The sequence below is a fragment of the Melampsora larici-populina genome (assembly GCF_000204055.1).
Source record: "Melampsora larici-populina 98AG31 unplaced genomic scaffold MELLAscaffold_29, whole genome shotgun sequence".
In the NCBI taxonomy this organism is placed as follows: domain Eukaryota; kingdom Fungi; phylum Basidiomycota; class Pucciniomycetes; order Pucciniales; family Melampsoraceae; genus Melampsora; species Melampsora laricis-populina.
The window spans coordinates 43,647-60,167 of NW_006768793.1; the positions used below are offsets into that span (position 1 = coordinate 43,647).

The 16,521-nt window shown below is 42.1% G+C and overlaps 4 protein-coding genes across 4 annotated transcripts; 1 reads left to right on the forward strand and 3 right to left on the reverse strand.

Annotated features, from left to right (window-relative positions):
• Positions 1-1,195: 1,195 nt before the first annotated feature.
• On the reverse strand, positions 1,196-1,564 carry MELLADRAFT_108334 (uncharacterized protein; the record flags this gene model as incomplete). Its single annotated transcript, XM_007412288.1, has 1 exon — positions 1,196-1,564. The coding sequence occupies one exon, from the start codon at positions 1,562-1,564 to the stop codon at positions 1,196-1,198; it is 369 nt and encodes a 122-aa protein (XP_007412350.1).
• A 2,341-nt stretch (positions 1,565-3,905) lies between these two features.
• On the reverse strand, positions 3,906-4,595 carry MELLADRAFT_108335 (uncharacterized protein; the record flags this gene model as incomplete). Its single annotated transcript, XM_007412287.1, has 3 exons — positions 3,906-4,218; positions 4,259-4,396; positions 4,561-4,595. 3 exons carry the CDS (start codon positions 4,593-4,595, stop codon positions 3,906-3,908), a joined length of 486 nt encoding a protein of 161 aa, XP_007412349.1.
• Positions 4,596-5,381: 786 nt separating this feature from the next.
• MELLADRAFT_88726 (uncharacterized protein) lies at positions 5,382-5,783 on the reverse strand (the record flags this gene model as incomplete). The annotated part of the gene is made up of 4 exons (XM_007412286.1): positions 5,382-5,427; positions 5,507-5,556; positions 5,652-5,698; positions 5,771-5,783. The coding sequence occupies 4 exons, from the start codon at positions 5,781-5,783 to the stop codon at positions 5,382-5,384; spliced, it is 156 nt and encodes a 51-aa protein (XP_007412348.1).
• Positions 5,784-11,966: 6,183 nt separating this feature from the next.
• On the forward strand, positions 11,967-12,152 carry MELLADRAFT_88727 (uncharacterized protein; the record flags this gene model as incomplete). Its single annotated transcript, XM_007412113.1, has 1 exon — positions 11,967-12,152. One exon carries the CDS (start codon positions 11,967-11,969, stop codon positions 12,150-12,152), a length of 186 nt encoding a protein of 61 aa, XP_007412175.1.
• Between the last annotated feature and the right edge of the window lie 4,369 nt (positions 12,153-16,521).

The following is a 16,521-nucleotide window of genomic DNA, read 5'->3' on the forward strand; positions in this document are numbered from 1 at the left end:
ACTGAGCAATTAAGACTGAGGTTAAAAAACCCCGCACACTGACATCCAGACAGAGAGCTCAAGTTGCTTGTCCCGCTGCCTTTGATCTTTTTCGGACCAAAAAGATGTCTACGTAGAAATTACAGATTGGGGAGTTGCGCGTCGAGTCTCAGCATTCAAAATTTATTTCCAAAGCCGATCCTTGAAGTTTGAGTTGAGACAAAGCTGAAGTTAAACTGTTGCAGAGGAAGTTTCAATCAGTGGCAAGTATAGTCACAGCGTGTCTTACTCACATGAATCCCAATGCAAAGTCTTTTATGATACTGAGTTGCTGATTTATCTTACTCTTGTCGCGTAGCTTTTTCCCGAAAAGGAAAGATTTCAGTGAAAAATTGGCACTTCAGCAACAATGAAGAAATGGACCACAAGTCAAAGTATTATACCACCGCCATGGTGACTGGTCGCGATTGTTTCTGGGACTGATTCTCTTATAATCACCAAAGGAAGGATCTCTGTCAAAATGTTTTGAGGCTTCAACTTCACCAAAACAAAGACATGTGTCATCGTCACCAGTAAGAATCAGATGGCAGGTCTCGAAAGTTTGGGGGGGGTACAAACAGAAAATATCATTGTAAGCATATCCGAGAACCTCGATCTAACTAAATAGTTGAAAACTACAAGTAAATGAGAATAATCGGTAACAAAGACAGGCTACACACAACGGGAGACACAAAAGCAATTTTTTTCTAAAACATTTTGTAATTTTTTGAGAATAAAACGATTCAAGGGGGTTAATGTACAAGTCAAGAATAGCAAACAAATCAAGGGGATTCACGATTTCAGAATAGTGAATAGCATAAAACAAACAACAAACTGAAGAGGTGTAATTTTTTTCAAGTTTATCTTTTGTTACTAAGGTATTTTTTTCAAGTAAGGTTCATTTTTCAAGCGAAGTTCAAGTCTCATTATTCATACGAACATAGAAAAGGTATCACATCATTCTTTCCATCTTGTCAAGTCGAAAAATTCGTTAATATCGTTTTCAAGTAGTAGAGCGTAATTCGATAAGACATTTCTTCACCCAAAAGACGACAGCTGAGCGTAAAAGAGAAATTTTCGCAACAAAGAAAAATGTTTAAGAATGATATCCAAAAAGAAAAAAAAAAACAAAAGAACTTACGGAGATCTTCTTTTGAGAGTTGCACGGATCAATGCTCTACTCCTTAATGATTAATGAGAGCATTCTGTTAACAATGCCTTTGGCTCTCCGTTCTTCCTCTTTCTTCCTTTCCTCTTCCTTTCTAATCTCTGCCTCCTTTCTATCGACCTTATCTTTTTCTAAAATTTCTAATAACAAATTTTTAGCTGTTCGGCGTCGATATTTACGTGTAGGGGCCACCATTTGGTTGCCGCCAGCTGAAGACGGTCCAGCAGCGCCCGAACGTATAGTTTGGTCATGAGAAGGTTGAGTTGTTTGATTTCTTTCCCAAGGTGGAGCGAGTCCAGGGATTTGGGGGGCTTCTGGTGGGGGCTTCGGAATTGGGATTGGCGCTGGCATTACGTGTCGTGCTTCGCTGGTAGACATTCTCTTTGGCAGGCTGGTGGTCGGGATAGTCGCGCTTCCTTTTAGTGAGTCCAAAGGATGGGAAACAGATACCGCAAGATTAGGCCGTATCTCTAGTGGAAGAGGACGAGATTCAAAGTAGTGGGGTGTCTATCAGCTATTTAGCTTCAATGGGGTATGAATATTTGTGTGTACGCTTTGTGAAAGATGCTTACAGCGTTAAAAAAGACAAGATAAGAGTATCGTGATTCAGAAAGATATCAAAGTCAAGAGATGTGAGGAGAGTTGGTGATTGGGGTATGGATATCTGAGTTGAAGCTTTGGGGACGATGTAATAGCGTTGGAAAAAGATAAGAGGATCGTGACTTCGAAAGATATCAAAGTGAAGCAACGTGAGGAGAGTTGGTGACTTTCTGGATCCTGAAGAAGCGATCAAGTGGCCGTATTTAAGTCCTAAACACATAGCACAAAAAGGATGGGGGCCATGAAAAATCGCTTACCTCATAATCTCTATAGAGTGGGCAGGGTGGCAGGGTGGCTCGAGAGGTAGAAGTCAGATTTGGTATGGCAGTGTGACTAAGCCTATCTGAGGATCATCGCGGAGGATATAACATCAGCTTAGGTATCAGGCTATGGTACCCAGTCAGCGCATCATAGATGACATCAATGAGAAAAGATGAGGAGCCCCTTTTCATTTGAACCACGCGCGGAAGAGGGCCAGATAGCTGAGGGTCAGCACAGGTCCTACCACACCATCTAAGGAAACAAATGGATCTCGATTGAAAGTAATCACCAACACACACTTTTGATCGTCTAGGCCTGCTGACCCGCATCTATTGTATCTTGGTGACTGTCTTAAAACCGCAAAAAAATCACTTGCTGATGTACGCATAAGATCCCCCCAAATATTCTTTGGGGGACATGTAGCCTCGTGAAACTTAAGACCAACACAAAGATGGACATTCTTACGGGCAGAATTCCTATATCGTATCAATATAAGAAGCTATCAGTCCTAGAAGACATCCTACGATTGCAAAGGAACAGATAACTTACAGGTCTTTCCTGCACTTGCTCTGTGTTTGTCCTTTGCACGTCGCAATATTTGAACGGTGATGGCCTGATTCACAAGGAGTGATTTTTTTTGGAAAATTGTCGCGTCATCTGAATATTATGAATCACTAGATCCTCGACCAAGTAGAACAATCAACGTGCAACTCTCTGCTTATGATTTCTGCCTCATCAAAAGGCCAACACAATCCCCCAATCCTCTGGTGCGTTGGGGGAGCCCTTTTTTTCGAGGAAGATTGAAATTTGTACCCTACTTTTCAGCTCATCTCAGCAACGGAGGCAAGCATATCGGAGAGAAGCCCCATCTGAGGAAGCTCTGTACCATGAAAAGCATACAAGCATTTTTTTAACCTAGCATTGACCTAAGCATCAGCTACAATCCTCAGCGGAAGTTCGAGAAGTAAACAACTGTTACAGATGACGTACCAACACTAAACCAATAGTCAATCACTGCTCTGCCCATGTCCTCAATTCAAGTAGAGATCATATATCACAATTCATAATTAGGGATGGAAAGCTTTTCGATAGCCATCTCATCGCAGTCTTTCATTTCGAACATTTTAACCCGGCAGCTATGACCCCTAAACAATTCTTATATTCTAGTTTTTCGCAAATTGTCTTCATTCCAAGCACTGTGGTTTCTATCTGGATTCGTTTTCGAAACCAATTGTCAGAATAAGAGGACCTATCCTATGTGGAAGACGGTTTTTCGTAAAGTGGCTTCATTTCAAGCACTGCGATGTCTATCTGGTTTCTTCTCGAAATCCATCGGTCAGAATAAATGGACATTTCATATGATGTGGAACACTTTGTAAAGAAAAGCGCCATATTTTTTGTTGCGCGAATGCCTAACAATTCAGCGCTAAATCGAGCGAATGTCGATAGGGTCATATCCTGAATTTGATCACCTGAATTCAAATATGAGTGCTCGAGAAATGATTTGACTGAGTTTACACGAACATCTCTGATTTCCTTGTTGAACCGCGCGCGATGCGTCGTACATTCGAGAAGTGAATAACGGCTACCGGAAACACACCGACAGCAATTCTAGAATTCAATGTCTGCGCTGACCATCTACTTAATCCAAATTGATAATTTATTGTCACCAGACCCAATGAGGAGTGTAAAGCATTTTTGATAGTCGTCACACTCATTTCGAACCTTCTACGTACATCTCAAGAATCTTAAAACTAAAAGGCAGACAAATGTCACACTTTTTCTCGCGCGTATGCCTCCCAATTCGACGATAGATCGGGCGAATGTCCATCTAACTTTACACGCAGGTTTCTGAATTTCACTCCATCGCGTTCCAAAGTATAACGCGTCCTACTATGGTCCATCCAACGATCGATCCGAGTCCGATTCGCGTCCTTGTTTCCTCTTTCGTCCAAAGGATGGTTATGTATCCGCGGATGGGAAACTTATACGATTGCCATCTCGCGGTACCTGCCTTGGGCACCTTTGATACCTTCTCTCCTTCTTTCGAGTTTCGAGACGCTTGGATTCCCACGAATTGCCGACGTTTCCATGCACGAGACACCTTGTCCACGGTACATTTACAAATGTCCGAAGCGATCCTGCTCTCGGTCATTGATGTGGTATTATATCTATCGGATCCCAGCCATCTCAAGGTGTTCAGCAGTTTACGACGAGAGCTCAAGTGACGCCATCGGATGAAGCTGAGGCTGCTGAGCATCGCCGCGACTCATGGTGCCAGTGGTGATACGGTGAAGTAAACTTGGTCGAAGCGGTAGATGCGTTGTAGTCGGTGTCGGCGTTTCGAGTCTGTACTACATGAAGCGATCAAGGATCAGTTTGTTGACCTCAAGAACTTGAAGCAATTTTTTTCACTCACTATGCAGGGTTGAACTTTGAACTTGGTGGGTTTTCAACGGATCTTGTTGAATCTACATAGAGCGCCCCGATTGTTGAAAGCTGAGCCGACTTACAGCGCAACTCGCGGGAACGTCCGTGAAAATGACATCATTACTACATATCCCACCAGTTGGATCCTATATGGTCCAAACTTGGCGGGCACCAGCGTCAGGAAAAGAGCTCATGTACAGATAGAGATTGTTTAGAAATCCTTTTTGGGGCGTTGTTTGTAAGTTATGATCAACAATCCATGCTCCAAATAGCCTCTGACGGCTTCTGCTGCTGCAAACGGAGCTAGAGATAGTATGTATTTTATAACGTACAGTCGATTTCAGAAAGCTTGGAAACTTTCGCCCGCCAAACTTGAGCAAATTGGCGCGGAATTCTTTCCAAGCTTGGTGAAATTGACTGTACATTGGTCAATCTTTCATCGAAAGAAATCTTTAAGCTGAGAACGTCACTATGAGTTAAAAGGAACATTAAATTGAGACGCTATGCTTGAACAGTGTTCTTTCATGGAGCAACTCATTCAATCATTCATTCATTCTAATTGTCAGCACTCAAGCTCTGGGGATACCACGATTAATGATGGAAGAGATTGAGTTGTTCTAAACTTGCATGATATATATGCATCTTTTTAATACCAAAATGGTAACTGCATGACATCACAAATCCCAAAACATGTTTAGCTGCCATAGGCATCATCGTATTCAGACAGGCATATGCAAACAAAAAAGGCTAAGAAACAAGTAATCGCAGTACGAAAAAAAGGCGGAGTCCTTGCATTGTGATCGCAGGTGAGCGTCTAAGAAAGCTACCTTCAGCTATAAAATTTAATTCTTTGCTTGACATGATGTGCTACCAGGACTCGGAGTAGTACTATCCACGGCTATCTTCACCTGGTCGTCCCCGTCAGGCCCAGGAACCCAAGCGATACCAATCTGACTCGGGAGAAGATGTCAGGGTCCAATTTTTCCTAGGTAACGATTGTTGGATACAAGTTATGAACTGTGAACTCACTCCGCCGGTGCACGTCTGCAAGATATAGTTATAGACTGGCGTGACTTCATCTACAGACCTATCAATTTGAGACAATACAAGGCAAAGAGTCAAGACACGCTTAGATAAAAGCGTTTTAAATGGGGACCAATCAAAGTTGACTTACTTGAGTATAGTGGTCATAGTGCTGTTGTCCGGATTCTCGAACATAATCTGGAGGAAACCATCACCGTGGATCAGCAAATCAGACTTCAGTGATCCCATGGGATGATTTACTCCACTCACCAGACAGCCACATTGGTCATGAAATTTTTCCCCGGCTTCGAACACCAATTGCCCCTGTGGGTTCAGAAATTTGTTCAACGCTCTACATATATCGTAGTATCGATGTTCAAGCAAATGAAAAAAAACATCAGCGCAATATCAAAACAAGGACGATGATCGAGGTCACTGCGTAAGCAGAGCAAGAAAAGACTTGCAATTGACACTCGGCCGCATTCACGGAGGGTGGCATGCCCTCGGCGGGGTCCAGACACCTACTGGTGTAACTGCGGACAGGAGGTACTTGTGAATTCGAAGTAGTGGACAAAGCTGCACATAAAGTAATAAACTTAAGAAGAGCTAGCATGATTTCAGGAGATGAGAATGAGGTAGGAAGTAAAGGTATGTTAGAGAGTCGAAAGGTAAATTGGTCAAATGATGCAAGAATGAGGGTGAGGCCGGAGTGAGTCTCAAAGGGTTCCTGCTTTATAGAGAAACACGGTGAGTGATGTCAAGTTGTCCGAGGGACTGTGAATTTAGATTTATATGTAGATAGATGATATCAAAAAAGCTCTCCCACCTCACAACAAAAGGCAAGCAGGAAGCTTTCAATTTGTATGAATTGAGCTTGTCAAGCTTACTCAACTAGGACGTGAATCTTCGATCCATTCTTTTCGCATGTCAATAAGTCCCAGGATGGTGGTAAGGGATAAGGATTCCTCTGCAGAGGAAATCTTAATTTCTCCATTGCCGTGAGCTCACCAGGGGATCTTTTTACCGCGCTTCATGGGCATATGTGCTGCCACTCGCTTCAAAGTGTACAACCTGAATGATCAAAATTCCGCGGTTGCTCACCGAGCTACATATTTTTTTATTTTCACACTAGATATTAGGCGGCCAGCCGCCACACTGTAATAGCATCATATTGATGTATGTATCATTGTATCAATCATTGGCCCCATATCATGATACTTCACTCATAGATTGGTGTGTGTTTGTTAGCAATTCCAATTGTTGTGCCAATCAATAATCCACACTGTCTTTGCTTGTCACTTCTCAAACCACAATTTTTGGTGTATCCTGCAGTTGCTGTTTGTTTATCTTGGCATGCTCATTGACTACTGCTATATATGGAATTATAGCCCATATGACTCACCTCTAGCACACAATGTAGCAATATCCTTGAGATTGACTTTCCATTAAACCTTCTATGCAGCTTCCAAACTTTGACCAGCATCTGTAGGAAGATCAACACACAAGCAACAAAGATCAAATTTTGTACATACATTTCCTGAAAGTGTCAAGACATGTCAGGATTGGATTGAATTTGAGGCTCATGTTGTCAGAAAATCATCTCATATGCAAAGACAGTAGGCTTGAATGGGGGGTTGCCCTGGCGGCTCCCTGGACCTCTTGAGCTATCCCGCAGCCCACCCCTGGCAACCCCGGATGCAGGGACTCAACCAAAGAAAAAATGAAAAATGAAGAGCATTAAATTTTGAGTTTTATAATGGAGCATTCCATTCTGAAATGAATGTAATTATACTATAGCCCAAAGAGGAGGTGTGAAGGGTTTCTATGGACTCATTTACACAGAGACACAAGGTGTGCTCAAGATCTTCCTTGGAAACTTTCTTTGAGATTCAGTCACATAGACTAAGTAGGTTTCATCTGCATCAATAAAACGTTGGTGCATGAGACATCTTTAATCCTGTGCCTGTTTTTCTTCCTTTCATGTACTTCAGAAATTTTTCATCTTGTGTATTTATAATACTACCAAAAGGAAATGGCTAGATTTGATTACGAACTATATTAATTTTTCAACATAGAATGAGAGCTGCAAAATTGAACTGCTCATGCATCAGCTCAACTCTGTGCTACCTTCCACCTCTCCCCCTGACTTTCTTGTGTGAACCCAGGCTGCAGTGAGTGGGGGGAGAATGGTATGCTCCCAATTTTGCCCCTGAAATACCCCACAGAAATTTTGGTCCCCAATCTCATCCTGGCTCCCGCGCCTGGAGCCAGGAACTCCACAGATTTGCGGGGCCAGGGCAACCACTGAGGCTTGATCAAATATTGGACAGGCCAAGCATTTCAGTAGCTTTGATTGTTTACATGGAAAGGAGAGGTGCCATCAGCATTTTGAGAAAGATTGTGTACAGCTTGTCTGTTGGACTTCTTCTGATGGTGTATCCAAAATCACAACACCTTCAAATATCCACTGTTTTGATGTCAGTTCTTGTGAAGGGAAGAAGATAGATGGTGCAAAATTAAATGTTTTCAGCGGTCAAATTCTGCATGGCTGTGGGTCAAGAATCTGCAGATGGCTCTAAAGTTTTTCTATCTCCAGAGAAAGTTTTAGGACAGTTTATGGAACACCAAAACTTTGCTGGCCCATCACCAATGCTCTTGCTTGAGTGCCTTCTTCATCTCTCTAAAAACTCAAGCTTCACTGCTCATTCCTACTTGCATCCCAAAAGTTTCCATCACTGATTGATCATCACAATGAACCACTTCTTTTTATTGCACTGGGTATCTTCCATTGCAACACAATTCTTGTGTACAAGTTGTCTGTTGGACTTCTTCTGATAGTATATTCAAAATCACAACACCTGCCAATACCCACTATTTTTAGGTCAGTCCCTTAGAAGGGAAGAAAACAACTGGTCCAAATGTGAATGTTCTCAGCTCTTAAATTTTGCATGGCTGTGGGCGAACAGTCTGCAGATTTCTCTAAACTTTTCCTGTAAATTTCCAGAGAAATTCTCAGGACAGTTTCTAGAATGCCGGAAACTTTGCTTGCCCATCCTAATGCTCCTGCTTGAGTGCTTTTTTCATGTCTCTATAAACTCAAGTTCCGCCACTCATTCCTACTTGCATCCCATAAGTTCCCATGACTGATTTATCATTGGAAAGAAACAATTCATTTTGCTGTATTGAATCTGAAGTCAAATTTGATAGAAGTGAAACCATAAGGCAAAGTATTTGTGTTTTGTCATTCTTCAAAACAGGATGAATCAACAAAAGACCAACGTGTTTGTTGAAAAATGTAACAAATATCCTCAATCAGATTAGTTCCAAGGCTTCATTTGGAAGCACTTGAAGGTGTGTAGGTATATTTTTTGGAATTTACTAAAAGCAGCCCCCCCATGTGAGGTTTCACTGCCCCCTTTTATGCTGTATTTCAATTCAAAATATTGTCTATCACACAATAGGGGGCGGTCCAGAGAGCTGATTGGAGCTGGTTGCAAGTTTTTAGTGGATACAGCAGGTGGTCTTGAATACAGCACCTGTATTCTCTGAACTAGTCCAGGAAATAGAGATTTGAGTGAGACATCAAGAAACCTCCACTGCAATGAGATTGCCAGACTCATTATGAAAATGTCCAGTGTTTTGTTGACAAGGATTTTGGGAACTAAATGTCATATTTACAAGACCTTCAGTAGTGCAAGATGTACATGAGATCAAAGGATTTTGGATAGGCTAGCTTTCAAACTTCTAGCACTTATAGCTCCCGAGTTATTTGAATGTAACGGTCAAACCAGCCTTAAAATCAAACATCAGAATCAGGCCTTGGAGGCAGGGGGAAATTTTGTGCCCATCAATTTTGCACCCAAGTGAGCAAAGTTGAGAGTCTCGGAGTAGGCTTGTTTGATAGCCCTACTCCATGCACATCTTTTGGAGTGCTCTGGAAGCTAGGGCATGGAGGGGTGTGTTGTGTAGAGCCCAAAAACTGAATCTGGGTTTTGTCAGATACCTCTATAGGCGCCTTCCTGGGGCCTGTTCCAGACTGCCCCCTTCCCATCCCATGTTTGTATTATACAGTAACAGTTTTCTTTTTCCCGGCTAATAGGGGGCAATCCAGCCTCACAAGGGGGGCTGCCTTTAGTAAAATCCTGAATAAACCATTGCTTGCTCTTCTTTTCTGGGCCAGGAAGATCACCAAGTGTAATTTATGACTGAAGTGCAGATGGGTTTGAAGGTCTTTAGCCCACTCAATGATGTGTTGTCTTTCCTGTAAAAAGGTCATCAACTCTCTGGGCAACAGAGGGATACATGGGACAAAGGACTGCTAGACAATACCAAAATCACACCGCTACAATGCCCAGGTTTTCTGCCTGTTGTGCGTGCGGAGCAATTGCTCCGATCCTTACCACTCCACACCAAACTGCACATTTGATTTTTTTTCCTCACTTGGGAGTGTGTAGTGATCAAACCACTATGCACACCGCTATATAGCGCAGCTCAGGTGTGCTCCGCTCAAAATTGCTATATAGCAAAGTGTGCCGCAATATAGCGGCGCACATTGTTCCAGAGCAAGGAAACTAAATCTTTTGAAAGTAAAAAATAACAAAATTTGAGATTTTCTTCTTCACAACTAAGCTATCAAGGTGATGCTGAAGAGCCCGCGCGGTTTCTTCAAAATCTCCACCAGGCATCATCCCTTCCTTCAACCACAATTGAGAACCTACCAGACGCTCCATCGTCTTAGGTGGCATACCTCCACATGATGGGGTACATACATCGGCCGCGGCGGAAAACGTACGCTCACAGGCACAAAAGTGGCTGAGACAGACAGGTAATCGTGTGCCAGGTGTGCAAGGTTCGGAAAGTGATGTTCATGTTGCTATGATTGAAAACAAGATGTTACTATTAGCAAGCTGCCCATGACAATATAATAAAAAAGATAATGAACCTTCCACCAACCCAGAGGAGTTTGATCCTTTTGGATTGGGTATTTGCCTTGCAAATAGTCCTCGAGCTCAGAGCTAGATGATTTGTCAGCTGGCATGTTCGAACCTCCAAATAAGTCAATTGCACCGGGCTCCTCATTATAATGTTGATCCTCTTGAGGGGATGGGGATTGCACTGCATTTGTTTCCTCCACGACTTCTTGGAAAGCCTTCTTGATAGCCAAGTTCAAAGAGAACTTGTAGTCGGGATAATGAATTGAGAAAAACTTGCCACAGAATTGTGGGTTAAGGATGGTGGCAAGGATCACTGTTCAGTGCTTCATCACGGTACTTTGAGAGCCATTGGATCATCTCGTTGATTGCGCGTATGAGGCTAGGATATTCAGTAGCATCAGATTGAGAGCTTTCCAGCTCAGCTATAACACGTTTATATTTGGCCAATACAATACACCCGGTGTGGAAATAAAAATCACTCGAGTCTTTTTAGGGACCTTTATATAGGATTCTTTTTTATTTTTATTTTTATTTTTGGGGACTCTCTCAGCTCAGCAAACAAAGAAAAAAAACCATTTCAAATTTCGATTTTTGGGTCTTTTTTCATTACTACATTCTCAGCTACAACTAGGCTCTAACACAAGGGACTGGGCTAGACATATTAAGAAGAAGAAAAAAAAAAAATATATATAAGGAGACAAGGGTGGGCTGAACCCTTATGGACAGCAAACGATCGATTGGGCAGTTTATACTAAAGGAGGCTAGATTGAAACATAAAGAAGGAGGAGTCAGCAAGGCAGAAGTTACAGAAGGGAGAGGAGAAAAAGAGAAAGTAGAAGGGACTTACCCAAATTGGTCCAAGAGATCGATATCAAGTTCGATTGGAAAGCAAGGCAATGGAGAGAGAAGGGATGGTGGGGATGATGACGAGTGGACTGGGCAGGGCGTGATTAAGCCACATTCCGTTTTGGAAACCAAGCTAAGAGTAATCTAACAGGCAAATACATCAAGAATAAGAAAGGAAGCAATTCAATTAGCAATTAGAACAGGTTAGAAGATAGGCATGATAAAGGTAAATCGAACATACATAGGTTTGATTAGGTTTGGAGGTGTTGGGGGTATAAGGAGGCTCTGATCGATTGTGAGTGAGGGGGTTGTACCGTATCGTATCGTATCGTACCATCGGAGAGAAGTTGTGTGCGAGATTGAAGTGTTCCTTTTCTTTTGTTATTGTTAGCAAGATCTTTCTAGATTAGAGCATCCACAGCCGTGGCGCAAATCTGTAACGTACGGAGGGCTGCACAGATCCGTTAGGGCAGTGTTTGAGGTATATGAAAAAACCCCTCCACAGCCGTGATTCCCTAAAGTACAGTTAGTAGCATTATTTAGTGTGATTTTGCCATATGCTATGAGTGAGTGAGACGAAATGCAGTTTTCAAAACAAGCAACTGTTCCCAGCACTCTCAATCACTCGCCTCTCAATTTGATACATTTGGTTCCTCCTATATTTAATCCATCTTTGTCTTTCTTCAATGCCTGTTCAACCTGATCTCAATGAAGAAGAACTCTTGGATATCCTCCTGGATGATTACGAGGATGAGGACGCAGCCATCCAAAACACAATGATACAACACCGGGCCATTCTTCAACGTAGAAATATCCTTCAAAGTGGAAATACACGTGCTACTCGTCAAGGTCCACGTTTGAGAATCTTTTGAGATCGAGCTGAAGGTCACGAAAAGCTTCATCAGCACTACTTTTGTGATTCTCCCCAATACCCACTCAGTCGCTTTCGACGTTGTTTTCGAATGAGTCGCCCGCTCTTCTTTTGCATCTCTGATACTTTGGAAAGATCTAATCGCTACTTTGAGCAGAAGCGGGATGCTACGGGTACTTTGGGCTTCTCTTCAAGGCACAAGTGCACAGCAGCAATACGTCAGCTCGCTTATGGAACATCTCCCGATATGTTTGACGAGTATTTACAAATGGGTGAATCTACGGCAATTGAATCTCTCAAGCACTTCTGTCACTCTATTGTAGAAGTCTTTGGGCCTGAATACCTTCGAAAACCCACCGAAGCTGACCTCAAGAAACTTCTGGCTGTAGCAGAGGAACGAGGAATACCTGGTATGTTGGGTAGTTTAGATTGTATGCATTGGGAATGGAAGAATTGTCCAACAGCATGGCATGGTCAGTATTGTGGGAAAGAGAAGGCTCCGACCTTGGTTCTTGAGGTGGTGGCTTCAAAGGACTTGTGGATTTGGCATGCGTACTTCGGTTTACCGGGAACTCTCAATGATCTCAGCGTACTGGCTCGATCACCACTCTTCCTAGATTACCTCAATGGACAACAGCCTGAGGTCACATTCAAAGTCAACGGCACTGAATACAGCACCGGTTACTATTTGTCTGATGGAATCTACCCGGAGTTCACAACACTCATCCAAACAATATCTTGTCCTGACACTCCAATGAAGAGGGTCAGTTTTCTTCATTTTTCTAACCTTTGCAAGCAAGTCTTCAAGTTCTCATTAATTTTTTCAATCATCATCCAAAGCTTTTTGCACAAGTTCAAGAAGCTTTTCGGAAAGATATTGGACGGGCTTTTGGTGTCTTACAGGCAAGATGGCATATTTTGCGTAATGGTGGGCGGCTGTGGTCAGAAGCCGATCTCGAGGCAATCGTCAAATGCTGCATTATACTACATAATATGATTATCGAGGACAGTAAAAGAGAAAAGGAAACAGACCCTTATGTAGCTCAAGAACACACCTTTGTAGTTCGTCCGGCTGAAAGCAATACGGCTTGGATACAAAATCGGGCAGGATATTTAGCCAAATATTGACACATGCGCAATAAGAAAGCCCATCATCAACTAAAAGCTGACTTAGTGCAAGATGTGAGAGAGGGATCCAGAGTTGATTCCATAATGAGAAGATGTATGTAGAAAAGACGTGGCTGGTTGAAGAAGACGTGTTTGAGCAGACCAAGAGTGAAAATGAAACTGTAGTTGGAGGAAATTTGGCACGGTGGTTTTGAAATCATGGGAGAAGCAAGGTACGGAAGGATTTGGGGTGCAAGCCAAAATAGAACATATTTGGCCTATTTTGGCTCGCACGTAGAGAAATTGTTGGATAAAATAGTTAAGCTTACATTGTCAAAACCACTGAGGTACAAAAACCCGCAAAGAACTCAACTCAAGACAACTGTTATTCAAGTGTTTCAATGGTAGACGGATTGGGATAATTTATATCAAGAAGAAATGCTCACGTTTTAAAATCAGAAAGGTAGTTTTTATATTGTTGTTGAAAAGTTAAGAAGTGTTAGAAGGAAACATCCGCATTGGGATTTTATGAATTGATTGGGTGTTAGATTAGTTTCAGATACTTATTATATGAATTTTTGTTCTCTTTCAATTTTGACTCATAAACCTCTCTCTGTCCTCCTTTGGAATTCTTTTTCCCCCATCGAGGAAAAGAATTCTAAAGGTCAGTTATTACCAAAAATGTGTTTTCTCTTTATTCAATCAATTCAATCCTATACTAACTTTTCCACTATGACATAAATTACATTTCTTTTCTTTCTCTCGTTATGTCTATCTCAGATTTCTCTTTATCATTATCCTCACCTGTCTATCAGGTCAGTCGAGTTTAGAACTCGTACTTCTTATCTTTGTCAGCTGTGTCTAATCAACACAACGCTGAGAGTTGTCTTTGAACCCTTATCAAGGTGTGTTTAGTGTTACTGTGTTTTGTTTCTAATTTCACCATCAAGGAAAAGAATTCTAAAGATTTCTCTTTATCATTATCCTCACCTGTCTATCAGGTCAGTCGAGTTTAGAACTCGTACTTCTTATCTTTGTCAGCTGTGTCTAGTCAACACAACGCTGAGAGTTGTCTTTGAACCTTTATCAAGGTATTTGTCACAGATCTACAGCATCGAGCGTAAGATCTTGTTTTCTTACAGAAATACCCAAGCTAAGTAAGTGTTTGAGGTAGATGGCTGTGCATGAAACTACCTCAAATATCTGTACGTCACAGATTTACGCCACGGCTGTGGATGCTCTTAGAAAGAAGAGCAAGGGAGAAGTGTAGAGCGTCCGTTTTTATTAGTTCATCGTTTCAATAGGGAAAGGTTCAAGCGTAGAGAGCAAGTCTTTAATAAAGGAAAAAGAAAGAGAAAAGCCTTACCTTTTAGATTATAAGGGTTGCTGAGCCTTATCGCGGGTTTCTTTTCTTATACCCTTATAAGTGGGAATTTTAGAAATTGAATTTATTTTTTATTTTTTTATTTTACTTAGCCAGCTTAGGGGTTTTGTCCTAAGATCCTAGGGTGTTTTTCTGCAGTTACAACTGTAACTTGGAGGGTTTTAGTGGGAATTAGGTGTGTAGGGTATTGTCAGGGTCTGTAGAAGTTGAAGAACATGGTTTTGGAGGATTTTCAAAGTTTTATTATTTTTTTACTTGCTGCGGGGAAGTTTTTTGGAGAACTGCATTGGGGAACATAGTAAAAAACAGCTTGTTTACATCTGTTTTTGAACTGTATGACCTTTACGGGGATCCTTGAAGCTGAACAAAAGCTTGTAGATTGGATATTCAAGGTTGGAAGCTTATTTTGGTTCTAGAAAGGTTGGCGAAGAAGTGTCTCATTGTATTTTGAGGGCAGCTTAACGGCGTTTTGGTTACGGCTCTTGGCGGTTTATCCTACTTGGGTTGTTTCTTCCCCTTGAGGCTCTGCCTACGCTCCACAGCGTAGGAGTTCTACACCAGTTGGGCCGTTGCCTTGAACTCAAGCCATGGCATCCACAAAGGTCTAACAATGCCAAAGATTATTAAGATCAATATACTATTTGATTTGAAACAAAAGGGAGGAGACTGACCTTGAGAACCTTGTTCACCAATTCGACCACATGCCATTTGGCAGGTGAGATGGTGACACCCTTGAAATAGCACGCTTTGCAATCAGCAGCAAGCATTGAGTTGGTTTCCTGAAAGAAAGACATTAGTTAGATGTCAGATGATGATCGGGATACATTGAGATTGAAGAAATACATACCTCCTGAGCATTGCAAGCCACCTTGCGACTCTTGTAGTGGCTGTTCCAGCGGGTTTTACAAGGCCTCTTGAGCATCCAACCAATGTAACCCAGACGGGTGGCACGGGTCTTGAAGTCATTTTGTCTGGCGTCACTGCTGGTGATTTATCCACTGACGGTATCAATCTAAAGAGCAAAAGTTAGATATATCAATGAGAGAGGTAGAGTGCGTATTTACCTTTCCAAGGGCTATGGCAACCAGGTCTTCTTCCTTGCATACATCTCCAACAATTTCCAGATCCTGATTAGTGTCCTGCTCATCTACACCATTGGGTTCTTTGGGTAGACCAAATTTGTCATTGTCATCCGATTCGGGGTTGTTGATGTCAACGTCATCCTTGCCATGGTTGGCCTCAAGGACAGGGATAGTGTGAGGAGTACGCGTCTGTTAGGTGTACTCTTCACAGAAAATAGAGTAGGAAAAGGAAGGTGTGGTCTTCATGTGGTACACCCAAGTGAAGACTGCAGCTAGTTGACCTCTAAGAAGAGGATTTGAGAAAGGGAATGGAAAGATAAGGGCAATAAAGAGCTAATGTGCTCTAACCTTGTGAGACTGCGAGGGGCAGGCTTTACACTTTGGTAAACCAAAGATCCTGAAGGCTACTTTAGACTCCTTAAAAAGGAGGAAGCTTTGCTACTTTAAGGTTTATTTCTAGAGACAATGAATGCCCTGGGCTCGTAGAAATCAGTACCTTGGGTGTTCAGCAATGGAACCCGTAATGCTCAAGAATGGTCCTTAACAAGCTACACAACTAACCACGTACTTGAAGATCCTCTCAGTAGGAGTCAAGTAACATGTGGTTCTGTGTTGTGATTGTAGTAAAAGATGGGGGGTGATTCTAGGGAAGAAGGGGGGGTTTATATAGTCTCAGTTCCAGCGTCAACTTGTGGTTGGCGTGTGAGTCTTGTCTATTCACGTGTCAACTTGTGGTTGACACTTGGGTTAGGTTTACTATGTATTTAATACATTACATACATGTGTTTAAGTGGCTC